The sequence below is a fragment of the Notamacropus eugenii genome, chromosome 1, assembly GCF_028372415.1.
Source record: "Notamacropus eugenii isolate mMacEug1 chromosome 1, mMacEug1.pri_v2, whole genome shotgun sequence".
NCBI classification, from domain to species: Eukaryota; Metazoa; Chordata; class Mammalia; order Diprotodontia; family Macropodidae; genus Notamacropus; species Notamacropus eugenii.
Window position 1 is genome coordinate 212,941,670 of NC_092872.1, and position 12,609 is coordinate 212,954,278.

The 12,609-nt window shown below is 38.9% G+C and overlaps 1 protein-coding gene across 1 annotated transcript in view; it reads right to left on the minus strand.

Moving 5' to 3' along the window:
* The window catches only part of BLNK (B cell linker), a 93,535-nt gene that overhangs the window by 54,920 nt on the left and 26,006 nt on the right, over positions 1 to 12,609 (minus strand). The window contains exon 2 of the mRNA XM_072626427.1: positions 8,707 to 8,772. Coding sequence (XP_072482528.1) covers positions 8,707 to 8,772 — 66 coding nt within the window. The remainder of the gene's footprint in view (positions 1 to 8,706; positions 8,773 to 12,609) is intronic.

Genomic DNA, 12,609 nt, shown 5'->3' on the forward strand with positions numbered 1-12,609 from the left:
GATGTAGCATGCACTTAAGACTTTGCCTATTCAAACAAACTATAGCGGGAAATGGATAAATAGACAATGACACAGAAGTAGTATCATTTTCTAGGGAAGTTTCACTGTTACAAATTAATCACCTAAAATGAGGAAATCCAGTGAACCTAGAAATTACATGTCAGCAAATACTTGATGTCTTTCCAAGAGGAGCTAGGTGCTATGTAAATAGAATCAGTTTAGAATATGAATCTATTTGTAAAATCTTATAGAGAGGGATTGTGAGAGCTGATAAGCAGTCATTTCATAAAAAGAGTAAGAAACAGTAGAAGGACAAACAAGGGAAAATACATTATCAGCTGCTATCTGCAAGTGTGCATCCTCTTCTTGCCTTCTTTCTACATACTATGTAAAGAATCCTTTCTCTTCTCTTTAAAAAAAAAAAAAACTTTGAAGATTATCTCATTCCAAAAAAGTTCCTTTCCCTTTCCAACTTTTGTGGCTGAAACATGGCAGCCCTGCAGCAGTGTGTTTTGTTTTTTAAAAAGACGCCTTTTCCCTATAACTAACCAATTAACCAAATGCTACTTACTTTTTTGGTCCTGAAATCAATCAAATATATTAATTATTTTAAAAATATGTCAAACCTATCCGGCTTTTTTGTTCTTCTCTATCACACAGTCTAAGATAGAGAGTTACTTCCTCCTAAAAGTTCCTGTCATTTTCATTCAAGCAACTAGTTCCTCCTTAGCGGGTAAAAATCTGGTCCAAAATAGAAGTTCCCCTCATTGGTGCCTCTTCATTTGAAAGGATGACATTATCATCAAGACAAATCCAGAACTTGATTCTCTAACTGCTCTGCTAGAGATGGAGCTATAGCAGATGTCTGGATAATTAAGGTCCTCAACACTATACCATGCCCCTGTGCCAAACTTGACACCTCTTTTCTGAAAGTTTTATCTATTTTCTCTTTTGGTCCAGAGAGTGCATAGTATACCTAGGAAACATAATTTGTTTCTTTTGATCTTAGCCCAAATACATCCCCCTCCCTCACATGAGGATATTTTCTTAATGTACAATGCTATTTTGTCCATCTTCCTTTTAACTTATTCCCTTCCTCTTGAATAATACCCTTTCGGAGCCATATTTCAGGCATGAGTCTCATCTAATCAAGTGTCAGTGATGCCAGTGACAACAAAGAGATCAAATTTGCCTCTCAGTGTTAGAATCTTTAATCTCCTTTGCTTTTTGCCCATATTTGTGTCTTGTATGTTGGTGTCTGAGGAGACATCAGCTCTACTTTTGTTCTTATTTGGTAGGTTCCAGCTTTTTGGATAGATGTAGGCAGCCTGTTCCTTTCTTTTTTAGTAGAGGAATCATGGAACAATAAAAAAGACATTGGGTTTGTAGTTCAAAGACCTGGGTTCAAGTCCTAGCTCTTCTACTTCCAACATGTGTGACCTTGGACAAGACACTTAACCAATCTAAGCCTGTTACCTCATGTCAAAAATAAAGAGATTAGAATATATTAGAATATGACTATATATAAAGAAAAATTTCTGGCTACTGTGGCAAAACAGGAAACTCTTTGTATTCTTTCTCAGAATGTCTCCTTCCCTTTGGGATTTGTACTGTATTCCCAGGCAATGTTCTAACTTGTTGAAATGAAATCTGAGATTGCAGCCCAGATGACAGCTTAGTCCAGAACACCTATCTAAGTCCATCCCCAATCACCTAGGAGCATTCAGGGAAGAAAGACAAGCCTTTCCTTTTTGGTCATTTAGGAATGGGACACTTTGAGGTGAGAGGGATAGGGTTAGGGATAGGGACTTCTCTTGGGTAGATGTTAGCTCAGAAGGCTACTTTTGGATTCTTGGGAGGCATCTTGTCTCTGTTGGGTAGAATCTTTTACAGTAGATATACTTTCAACTTTCTGAATTTTATTATTAATATTCTCTAGTGAATAAACTCTATAGAAAGCTTCCTTTTAGTCTGGAAAGTGTGGGGTCAGTGAAGAAGTAAAGGGAGAGGGTGGCATTAGAACTAGGCATTAAGATGTATTAGCACACTGTTGGTGGAACTGTGAGCTGATCCAACCATTCTGGAGAGCAATTTGCAACTAAGTCCAAAGGGCTACAAAAATGTGAACACCCTTTGACTTAGCAACAGCACTTCTAGGATTGTATCCCAAAGAGATCATAAAAATGGAAAAGGGTCCCATATGTACAAAAATATTTATAGTAGCTCTCTTTGTGGTGGCCAAGAACTGGAAATCAAGGGGATGGCCATCAACTGGGGAGCAAGTTGTGGTATATGAATGTAATGGAATACTATTGTGCTATAAGAAATGATGAACAGGAAGACTTCAGAGAGGCCTGGACAGACTTATATGATCCGATGCTGAGCAAAAGGAGCAGAACCAGGAGAACTTTGTGCACAGCAACGATCACAGTGTGTGAGAGTTTTTTCTGGTAGACTTGGAACTTTATTGCAATGCAAGGACTTAAAAACAATTCCCAATGGTCTTCTAAGGCAAAATGCCTTCCTCATCCAGAGAAAGAACTATGGAATTCAGTCGCAGAATGTAGCAGATCATTTTTGTGTGTGTGTGTGTGTGTGTGTGTGTGTGTGTGTGTGTATTACATTTTGCTTTGTTATATGGTTTCTCCCATTCCTTTTAGTTCTTCTGCACAGCATGACTACAGTAAAAATGTATTTAATAGGAATGTATGTGTAGAACCCATGCAAAATTGTATGCCATCTCGAGGAGGGGAGGGGGATATAAGGGGGAGGGAGGGAAAAATAATAATCTAAGTTATATGGTAGTTATTGTAGAACACTGAAAATAAATCAAATTAATTAATAATTTTAAAAAAAGATCTATTAGCAGCTACAACAACACAAAGGGATCAAATGTCACATGCTGCTGATCCCAGGAATCCAACAAGGTTTAGAGAACAAGAAGAGCAGGAAATTTGATGCATCTGGTTGGGGTTTAAAGATCAACCAAGTTTAGAGTAAGGACAGACATATCTTAGTATTCTTACACCACAAAAGGGCAAAGGTTCTCTGGATCAGTTCCCAGAGGAAGCTGAGTCTCTGGGGTAGATAATATGAGCTACAAAGCCTTGCACGTCACCCTTCAAAAACCAGAGATATACTAAGAATTTAAGAAAAAGCTCCCGGTGCTGTGCAAAACTCACCATGACAAAGTTATTTTATGATCAAAGTTCATAATAAAATGTATCCAGTGAGTTTTCTGGCATTTCTAGCTCTTCCTCCTCTCCCTCCCATTAAAAAATGGAAACAAGCCCATACATTTAATCCAGGGGAAAAAATGTAAATCCAGTTACAAAATGGAGAAAGATTTTAAGACCTTTAAATAGAAGGTTTGTTGGTTTTAGGCTATAATTAAGAAGGAAAATCAAAATTTGGAAAGTGGACATGAACCCTTATGGCTGTGGAAACTAAGTTTGAGCTCTGTTGTTATCTTTTCTCACCTGTTTTCCTGCTCCATCCCTGCCTTTTATTTGAGTTTGGGCAAAGATACCCTGAATTAAGAAGGATGGCCACTGGCTAAATGATTATGGCGACTCTTTTTTCTGATTTTTAGAATGTGAGTAGTTCCAATTACTGCATCTTGTTCCCTTCTCTTCAGTGGGAAGGAAAAAACAGAATTGTGTGATTTTTTACTTCACCCTTTACCTCTTCACTTGACAGTAAACGGCTTCAATTATCCAGAGATCTCTGCCTGTCAACAACAGAGCTGATAACCAATGCTCTGATTTGTCTTAATGATAATGTCATACTTCAAAAGAGACAAGAGCAACAAGGGACAATTCTATTTTGGATCTGACCATCATCATGACCAACACTGAGCATTAAGGGAATGTTGACACAAAAGCCCTATAGTTTTAGATTTTACATCACCCCTTCCTTCAGGAAGTTTATAATCAATTAACTTAGTGAGAGTTTCAATGCACAGAATTTGAGGGAAAGGAAAGTCACAAATATCCTCCCTCAATATGGGAGAGCAGATTTCAAAGGGTATGGAGAAAGGAAAAATATGAAACTCATAAATTTAAATTCTACAGGGGATCTCAGACCAGGAGAAATGAGAAGCAAACAAGAATGAAATTATGTAAGCACAAAGAACAATTCCCATGACGAGTGGTGCTTAACACACAGTCGACAATAAATGTTGATTGATTGAAATTATATTAAGAGGCTTACGTGAATATATGGGAAATATCAACATACTTTTTTTTTGGTCTGGATCTATGATTTCATTGCTGACAAAATTGCCAGGGAGGAAACTCTTTTCTTATTCAGATCAACAACTTCTATGTAGTTTAAAGTCTTAGAATCACATAGCCAGTAAATGCCAGAGGCAAGATTTGAGCCCAGGTCTTTCTGATTCTATGGTGAGTGTTCTATCCACTGCCTTTCACTCACTATCTTAGATTTTTTAAGAAGATGAAAGCAAGGGTCCGTAGATGAGGATGGATGCAAACACACATCACACTTCTGTAAAAATTGTGTCAGGAGTACAAAAGCTCAGAATGAGCCAAGATTCTAAAAAAAAAAAAAAAAAAATCCAAGAGTAACAAAAATGATTGAAAAAATACTATATTCAGATAAAGATGAGGAGGGCGCCGTTGCTGAGGGTGAATGAAACTAGAAAGAAGAAATTGCTCAATTCTTGGGTTACTTCTGTTTTCTTCGATAGGAAGAAAGGCCTTGGGACTAAAAAAGACAGAACAAAAATAGTTAATACGGAGTTGATACTCAAGATAAAGAAGAGAGCCTTTAACTGCCTTCGACACAATCCAATGCAAGAAGAGTTTTTTAAGCACTTGTTGTATGCCCAGAACTGATAAGTTCAGATCACCAGGCTTTGATACGCTTCATCCTAGATTACAAAGAAGACTGGTAGATGTCATTGCTAAATCACGGCCAGTAATCTTTAAAGATGATGAAAACTAGAGAGTGATTGAAGAACTGGGACAAAGGGGCCAGCTGTTCCAGTTTTCAAAAAAAAAGAGAAAAGAAGAGAATTTATAAATTAGAAGTCAGTAAGCTTCATTTTTGGTTCCTTGAAAAATTCTGAAATATAATTAAAAGATAGTTAGTGAAAAGGAAGTGCTGAAAACAGAGACTCAGCATAGCTTCATTTAGGGTCATATTCTTTCCTTTTTCAACAGGTTACTAAACTGGAAGATCTGGGGAGTGGTATAAATCCAATTCATGTAAATTTATGTAAATTGTCTCAAAATATTTGATTAAGTCTCTCACGCTATTTTTACAGAGAAGATGGAGAGACGTAGGTCAGACTATAGTATAAGGTGTTGAATTTAGAAATGATTCAAGGAACAGTCATTAATGGTTCTACGACTCCAAGTATCCTGTCTTTGAAATTAATGTTTTCTTTCAGCACTATTGTATTTTCCTACTTTTCTTCCAGAATGTCTTTTACTTCTGTGTATTTAAATCCCCAATCACTTATTCTATCTTTTGTTTTGTTTTGGTGCGGTTTGCCAGTGTGGATTCAAGTTTTTATTCTCCTAATTATTTTTGCTAAATGTTTTCATAAATGTTGCTTTCATAACTTTTATTTCTGTCTGAAATCATACATTCTGCTGTAGTCCCATCCTCTCTTGGGAATCCATGGGATTCTTTGCCTTGTTGGGTTTTGAATCATTTTGTTTTATCTTGTAATATTTATTTAGAGATATCTGGACTCATTTAGATGATCTAGAGGCCATCTCCTCTTCTTTTATTAATATCATCCCTTTTAGTTTATCTGCTTGCATTCAAAGTCTTTAATGGAGTTTTCTTCTTTCTATTTGGTAATTTCAGCTCCCCCCCCCCCCCTTATATTCCTCTATCACTCCATCTCTAATGATGGTTTCTTCAGGTATTTGGCTGTCAAAGCCCCCTCCTATACGGGGCAATTCATGTTGCACCAGCCTTGTCTTCTTCCCCAAGGAAGGGGGAAGTTTCTGAGAGGGCACAACTGATCACAATTAGGTACTCTAGCTCTTTTTGGTTGGTAGCTTCCCTTCGTGCATTCTGGCATCCTGCCCCAGTTCCCTCTTTTACTCATTTCTCTGGATGAGCACTGTGGGAGCACAATGAGCTGCCACACTTTAATCCCACTCAGAGCAAGCTTCTGGCCTTTGGCCTTCTACGTTACTCAGAAAGATGGGAAAAGAGTTGAATTCTACTGCAAGTTCATGGATTGTCTTGTACAGCCCTGCTTAAAGGAAGTGCATCAGGGATTGGGGATTAGCCTTCCTTGCTATTGGGGCTTTAGGTTGTTACCTTAATAGGGTTCTTGATGTCTTAGACCATGGAGACAACTGAAATTACTTATCTGCTGTGCATAATTCCTATTTTTGAGAGGTCTGAGAGGTTATGAAGATCTGAGGATCATAGAAAGTTGTCTAGTCCTCCATCTTGTTGGTTATATGACTTGGAAAACTAATGGTGCAAATATCACCTTGGAAAGAGGTCTCCAGTGGAATGACCTAGGGCTATGTTCTTGGTCCTGTTCTATCTAGCATTTTTATTAATTATTTGAATGAAGATATAAATGACATATTCATCAAATTTGCAAAAGACACATAGCTGGGAGGGATGGCCAACATGTTTGATGATAGAATCCAAAAACATCTTGGAATACTGGCCAATTAAGAAGATGAAATTCAATAGAGATAAATGTAGAACCTCATACTTGGGCTCAAAAATATGTTTCAGAGGTATAAGGTAGAGGAATTATGAGTCAGAAGAAATTTACCTGAAAAAAAAACTAAGAACTTTAATGGATTTTAAGACAAATAGAAAACAACTATGACAGCCAAGAAATCTTGCATAATCCTCAGTTGCATTAATTCAATTCAATTTGCAAGCATTTCTTGAATACTTCCCATGTGCTCATAGTACCTACACTGTGTTTGGTAATAGGGAAATAAATACAAAGATCAAACAGTTCTCATTCATAAAGTACTTGCATTCTGCTGGGGAAAATTAATATCCACACAGATTAAGATATATAAAATACAGGATGTTCCAAAAGTCTTGGTGTAGTTTGAAACTTTAATATCTTAATATCAATGAGACTTTGGGGAAGTAGAAAATAGAAAAGATACAAAGGTGAATAAGAAGAATGTTTTAGGTATGGGAGAAGAGTCTTTGAAAAGGTACAGAGGTAGGATACAGATGGGAAATTGTAGAACTTGAAGGGGAGTAATATGAGTCTGTTTGGACAAAGATGGAACAAAACTGTGAAGGGCCATAAAGCCGAAAAAGGAGTTTATATTTCATCCTAGGAGCACTAGGGATTCATCCAGGATATCACTTAAGAGTCCATAGGAGAGATGATGAGGACCCAAATTAGGGTGGTGACTATGGGAATGGAGAGAAGGGGATAGAGAGTGGCTGTAGAAGCAAAGAAACTTTGCAATTGGTTGGATATAGGGGAGATAGGAGGGGAGGCTGGCCTTTGGGAAGGGTGATGAGTTGAAGGCCCAGAATTTAGGACCTCAAACAGTGTCAGTTAATGCAGTTCATTAAAAAAAAATCCCTAAAGTAAAGAAAATAGAGCTAGTAGAATGAAACTTTTTAAAGTAAAATTATAGTATGTACTTACTATGATTTGTATCTAAAGTACACTTGCACAGATGGAAACTATAATAAATGAAAATAAAATTACTTTTGAAACTTTGCATCAATTAACAGAACCTGGTACTTGTAAGGAGAAGGACAGTATTCAGAATTAGAAAGTCTTCTTGTATTCTGCCTTGATCAGCCCATATTTGTCACATATGCTTAGTGTGGAGCATCACATTTTAGGAAGGACATTAAACACATGGAGATCATCTATAGAAGGGCATCTAAGATGATCAAAGAGCCTTGGGTTCATGTTGTTTTGGTTCAGTTTTTTTCAGTCATGTCTGACTCTTCATGACCCCATCTGAGGTTTTCTTGGCAAAGAAACTAAAGTAGTTTGCCATTTCCTTTTCCAGCTCATTTGACAGATGTGGAAAGTGAGGCAAACAGGGTTAAGTGACTTGCCCAGTGTCACACAGCTAGTAAGTGGGTGAGGTCAGATTTGAACTAAGGACGATGAATCTTTCTGATTCCAGGCCCAGCACTCTATCGACTGTGCCATATTATAATTGACTGAAAGAAATGAGAACGTTGATTACACAAAAGAGATTTCAGATTGAAATGCCAGCTGTCATTTGAAGGGTGACAAAAAGATTAGACTGATTTTCTTTGGCTCAAGGGGATAAAATTAGGAGTAATAGTGGGGTAGGATGGGGGTGGGGTGGGTTAATGTAGAAACAAATTTAGGCTTGATGTCACAAAAATTTCCTCCCAATTAAAGCTATCCCAAAGTGGAGCTGCCTTGGGAGATAGTTTGGTTCCCCAAATGGGTGTCTTCCAGCAAAGGTAGGATGACCACTTCCCAGGTATGTTGTAGAGTGGATTCCTGGTCATGCATATTCAATCAAACTCCTGGAAGTTCCTCCCAACTCCAAGGTTCTGTCATCCATCACTAGGAAGGAAGAGATGAGGAAGGGGCACCTTCTAAAGAAGACTTAAAACCATTCTGGTAACACTGATCTTTCCCTTCCCGTTGCACGTTTTTCAGGAAGTAAACCACACCCCTTCCCACTCATTATCTGTGAGTACAATAAAATTTGTGAAGATTCCACTTACTTTTTGAATTTGTTCATTATTCCACCTTCGTTGTTTGTAATACCATGGAAGACTCTTTGAAGTTGCCTATAAGAAAACCAACCATAAAATAAAATTATCAGTTATCATAAAATAACAATTTTATAGTTTGAAGCTCGTTTTTGGTTTTTTTTTAAATTCTTTCTTCAGGAGTCCCAATCTCCCCTGTGACTAAAGAAAGGAGAAACCAAACCCCACTTTGGGCTAAACTTTGTTTAAACAATGTTTGTTGGTACCTACATGTTTCTTTGGCCTATTAAATGGGTTTAGAAATTAGGTGCTTTGGTGTATGGCTCTATAAAAAACGTGGCCTTTTAGAATGAACCATTAGCCTTTGTAAGGAAAGGGAAGGGCTAGCTCAAACTGTGAGGAAGAAGGGATGCTAGAGGCTGTGGGAGAAAGGATCATTTTGAGCAAGGTCTGGGGTCAGCAGAGTGCTAATTCTGGCCTCAGTAAGCTGACCTTGATTTGTGAGGGGGTCTATGCTTCTAAAGAAATTCAGTGAATGACTTTATTAGCTGATGAGACCATTTTTCGAATGATGAACAGTAAGGCAGAATTTCTGCTTGAGACTCTTGAGAGACAAAGAACACCCTGAAATGGTCCTTAGAGTAAAGTACAACACGAGGCAGAGAAGGACTCCAGACTAATGAAAGATTGGAACTGAAAGGCAATTTTTTAGCTCAGATAATTAACTAATTAATCACTACTTAGGAGTAAATGGAATCTTAACTTAGAAATCTTCTAGTCCAGGGGTGGGAACCTGTGACCTTGAGGCCACATGTGACCTTCTAGGTCTTCAAGTGTGGCCTTTGACTGAGTCCAAGTTTCACAGAACAAATCCTTTTATTAAGGGGATTTGTTCTGTGAAGTCTGGATTCAGTCAAAGGGCAGCACTTCAGGACCTAGAGGGCCACGTGTGGCCTTGATCCAGTCCAATCTCTTCAGTTTGTTGGGCACTGGGAAACACATTTATTTAAGCACCTACTATGTTCCAGGCACTGTGCTAAATGTTTTATAAATATTATCTCACTTGATGTTCGCCACAACCCAGGGAGGTAGCTACTATTACTATGCCCCTTGTATAATTAAGGAAACTGAGGCAGACAGAAGTTAAGTGATTTGCTGAGCAACACAGTGCTAGTAGATATCTGAGGTCACATTTGAAGTCAGGTCTTCCTGACTCCAGGACTAGTAAGTAGGCCAGGTCCAGATCTCTCTGTCCACCAGTATAAAACACTGTGCAAAACCTAAAGCCCTGTATAAATGCTGGTCGTTATTATCATCATCATCCTCCTCAATTCAGTGACCTAATAAATTTAGGAGAATGAGATATCAAAATAAAAAATTGAATAAATAAACCATTGAAAATATATGCAAACATGAAAATCTGGAGGCAAATGATCTCTACTGAAGCATCATCCTACAATGCTAACCTGATCTAGGCAGAGAACCCCCTGAGGGAGAGATGGGAGATGGCTCATGTCAGGCCACGTCTGCCATCTTGACTATTCTCTCCCTGTTCGACTCTGACAGACAGTTCAAACCCTGGGCCCAAGAATCTTGAGAATAGCAGTGTTCCCAAACCACCAGACCTAATAAATGTTTCATTTCATTCATTCATTCATTCATTCATTCATTCATTCATTCATGTCAAATTGCAGATATGCTCATAATCCTTGGCAAGTGGTGACCACCACTATGTATAAGCTTCTAATCTATTGCCTCCTTCTCCCTCAGCCTTCATATTCCATAATAAACATGAGCAACATTACATTATTTTAAAAAATCATCTTATTCCCCTGCACAGAAGCCCTTCACTGTCTATCAGTCTAAAGTTCAAAGTCCTCTGCTTAATACTCCCAGTCTTAGACAACCTGACCTCCTGCTCTTGTCTCTGGCCTCATATTCCCTCATTTCAGTCAAGTTTCCTACTCACCATCTCCCTTACATGACTTGCATGCTAGCTGATGGCTCACAGGTTCATAGATGTAGATCTGGAAAAGAGGTTGGAGGCCATCAAACCTGACCCCCTCATTTTACAGATGAGGGAACTGACTCACAGGAAGATTAAGTCAGTCAGTCAACAAGCATGTTATTAGGTGCTTGTTATGATATGCCAGGCGCCATACTATGTGCCCCCCCAGAAAGGCAAAAGTTGCCTGTACCCTCAAGGAGTTCACATTTTCATGGGGGAGACAACATGTAAATAAGGATATGAGAATTTCCTGTTGGAGAAAAAAATGCTTTAGTTTAAGGGGATTTTTGAAACTGTTATCTGGATGTTCTTCCCCTCTGATATTGTCTGCTCATATGGTGGGGCCGCTAGGTGGCACAGTGGATAGAGTGCTGGGTCTGGAGTTAGGAAGACTCCTCTTCCTGAGTTCAAATCTGGCCTCAGACACTTACCAACCGTGTGATTGTGGCCAAGTCACTTAACTCTATTTGTCTCAGTTTCCTCATCAGTAAAATGACCTGCAAAAAAACATGGTGAACCACTCCAAGTACCTTTGCTAAGAAAACCCCGAAAGGAAGAGTTTGTCATAAAGAGTTGGACATGACTGAGAAATGACTCAGCCACAACTCATATGGTGCATACATATTGCTTTCAATTTTGGTCCATGTGGGCTTCTTGACTCCTAACTGCTTTCAGTTCATTTAAATTCAGTTTTACAAAGTTCTTAAGCACCTACTACAGCCAGTTACTATGGCAGGCAATGATGCTATGGAGACAATATTGTAAATAGTCCCTAGGCTAAGGAGCTTCCATTCTCCTGATAAGAAGTAACGTATGCCTAGGTAAGGAAAAACGAACTGCCGGAACAGGGACTAACTGTGATTTCATTGACATAGGAACTCCTGGATGAAGAAGTTCCCTCTACCAAGGTAGAATACCATCACGTAGTATCCAAGTCTTTTCTGATCCCTCAGCCCCTGTATAGTTTCCAGTCTCCTACCTTGCTTTCACTTCTGGAAATCATGCATTTTGCAATGGTCTTGAAGATTTCAGGGCCCAAAGTCTATCCCAGCTGATGGCTTCCAGACACCTACCAGACTTGGCCCACCCCCAAGCTTGACCCCTACTTTGTGTTCCCAATCTCACCTTGCCTTACGTGGTCTCAGGCTATCCTATCTCTGTGCCCACAGATCTGATATTATGGCCCTTGACTTTTCTCCTACTTTTCACTCACATGGATAATATACTCTGGCCACCTGGAAGCATTCTCACCTAAAGATAGATACCTTGTACATTGATGGCCCAATGCCTTTGTTCAAGCTCTAACTCCTTGCCCAGAATGCTCTACCCCTTTGCTCTATTTCATCTTTCCAAAACCCACTGATTCTTTAAAGCCTAGCTCCAATTCCAGCTCCTCTAGCTTGCCTGCCCTAAGCACACAGCCTAAAATGAACTCTCCTACCTCCACACTCTGGTTGTGGGTGTTGTTGAGACATTTTTCATTTGTGTCAGATTCTTCATGACTTCATTTGGGGTTTTCTTGGCAGATATTGGAGTGGTCTGCCATTTTTTTCCCCAGCTCATTTTACAAATGAGGAAACTAAGGCAAAGAGGGTTAAGTGATTTCCCAAGGGTCACACAGCTAGGAAGTGTCTGAGGCCAGATTTGACCTCAGGAAGAGGAGTCTTCCTGACTCAAGGCCCAGCACTCTATCTATTGTACCACCTAGCTGCCCTGCCTCCATACTCTGATAGCATTTGATTCCTATATATAATTTATTTGACCCAGATTTCACACTCTCCCATATTGTTTTATTTTTCATATAAATGCATCTTCCTGTTGTGAACTGATCCAACCACTCTAGAGAGAAATTTGGAACTCCTCAAAAGGCTATAAAACTGTGCATTTCCTTTTGACCCAACAATACC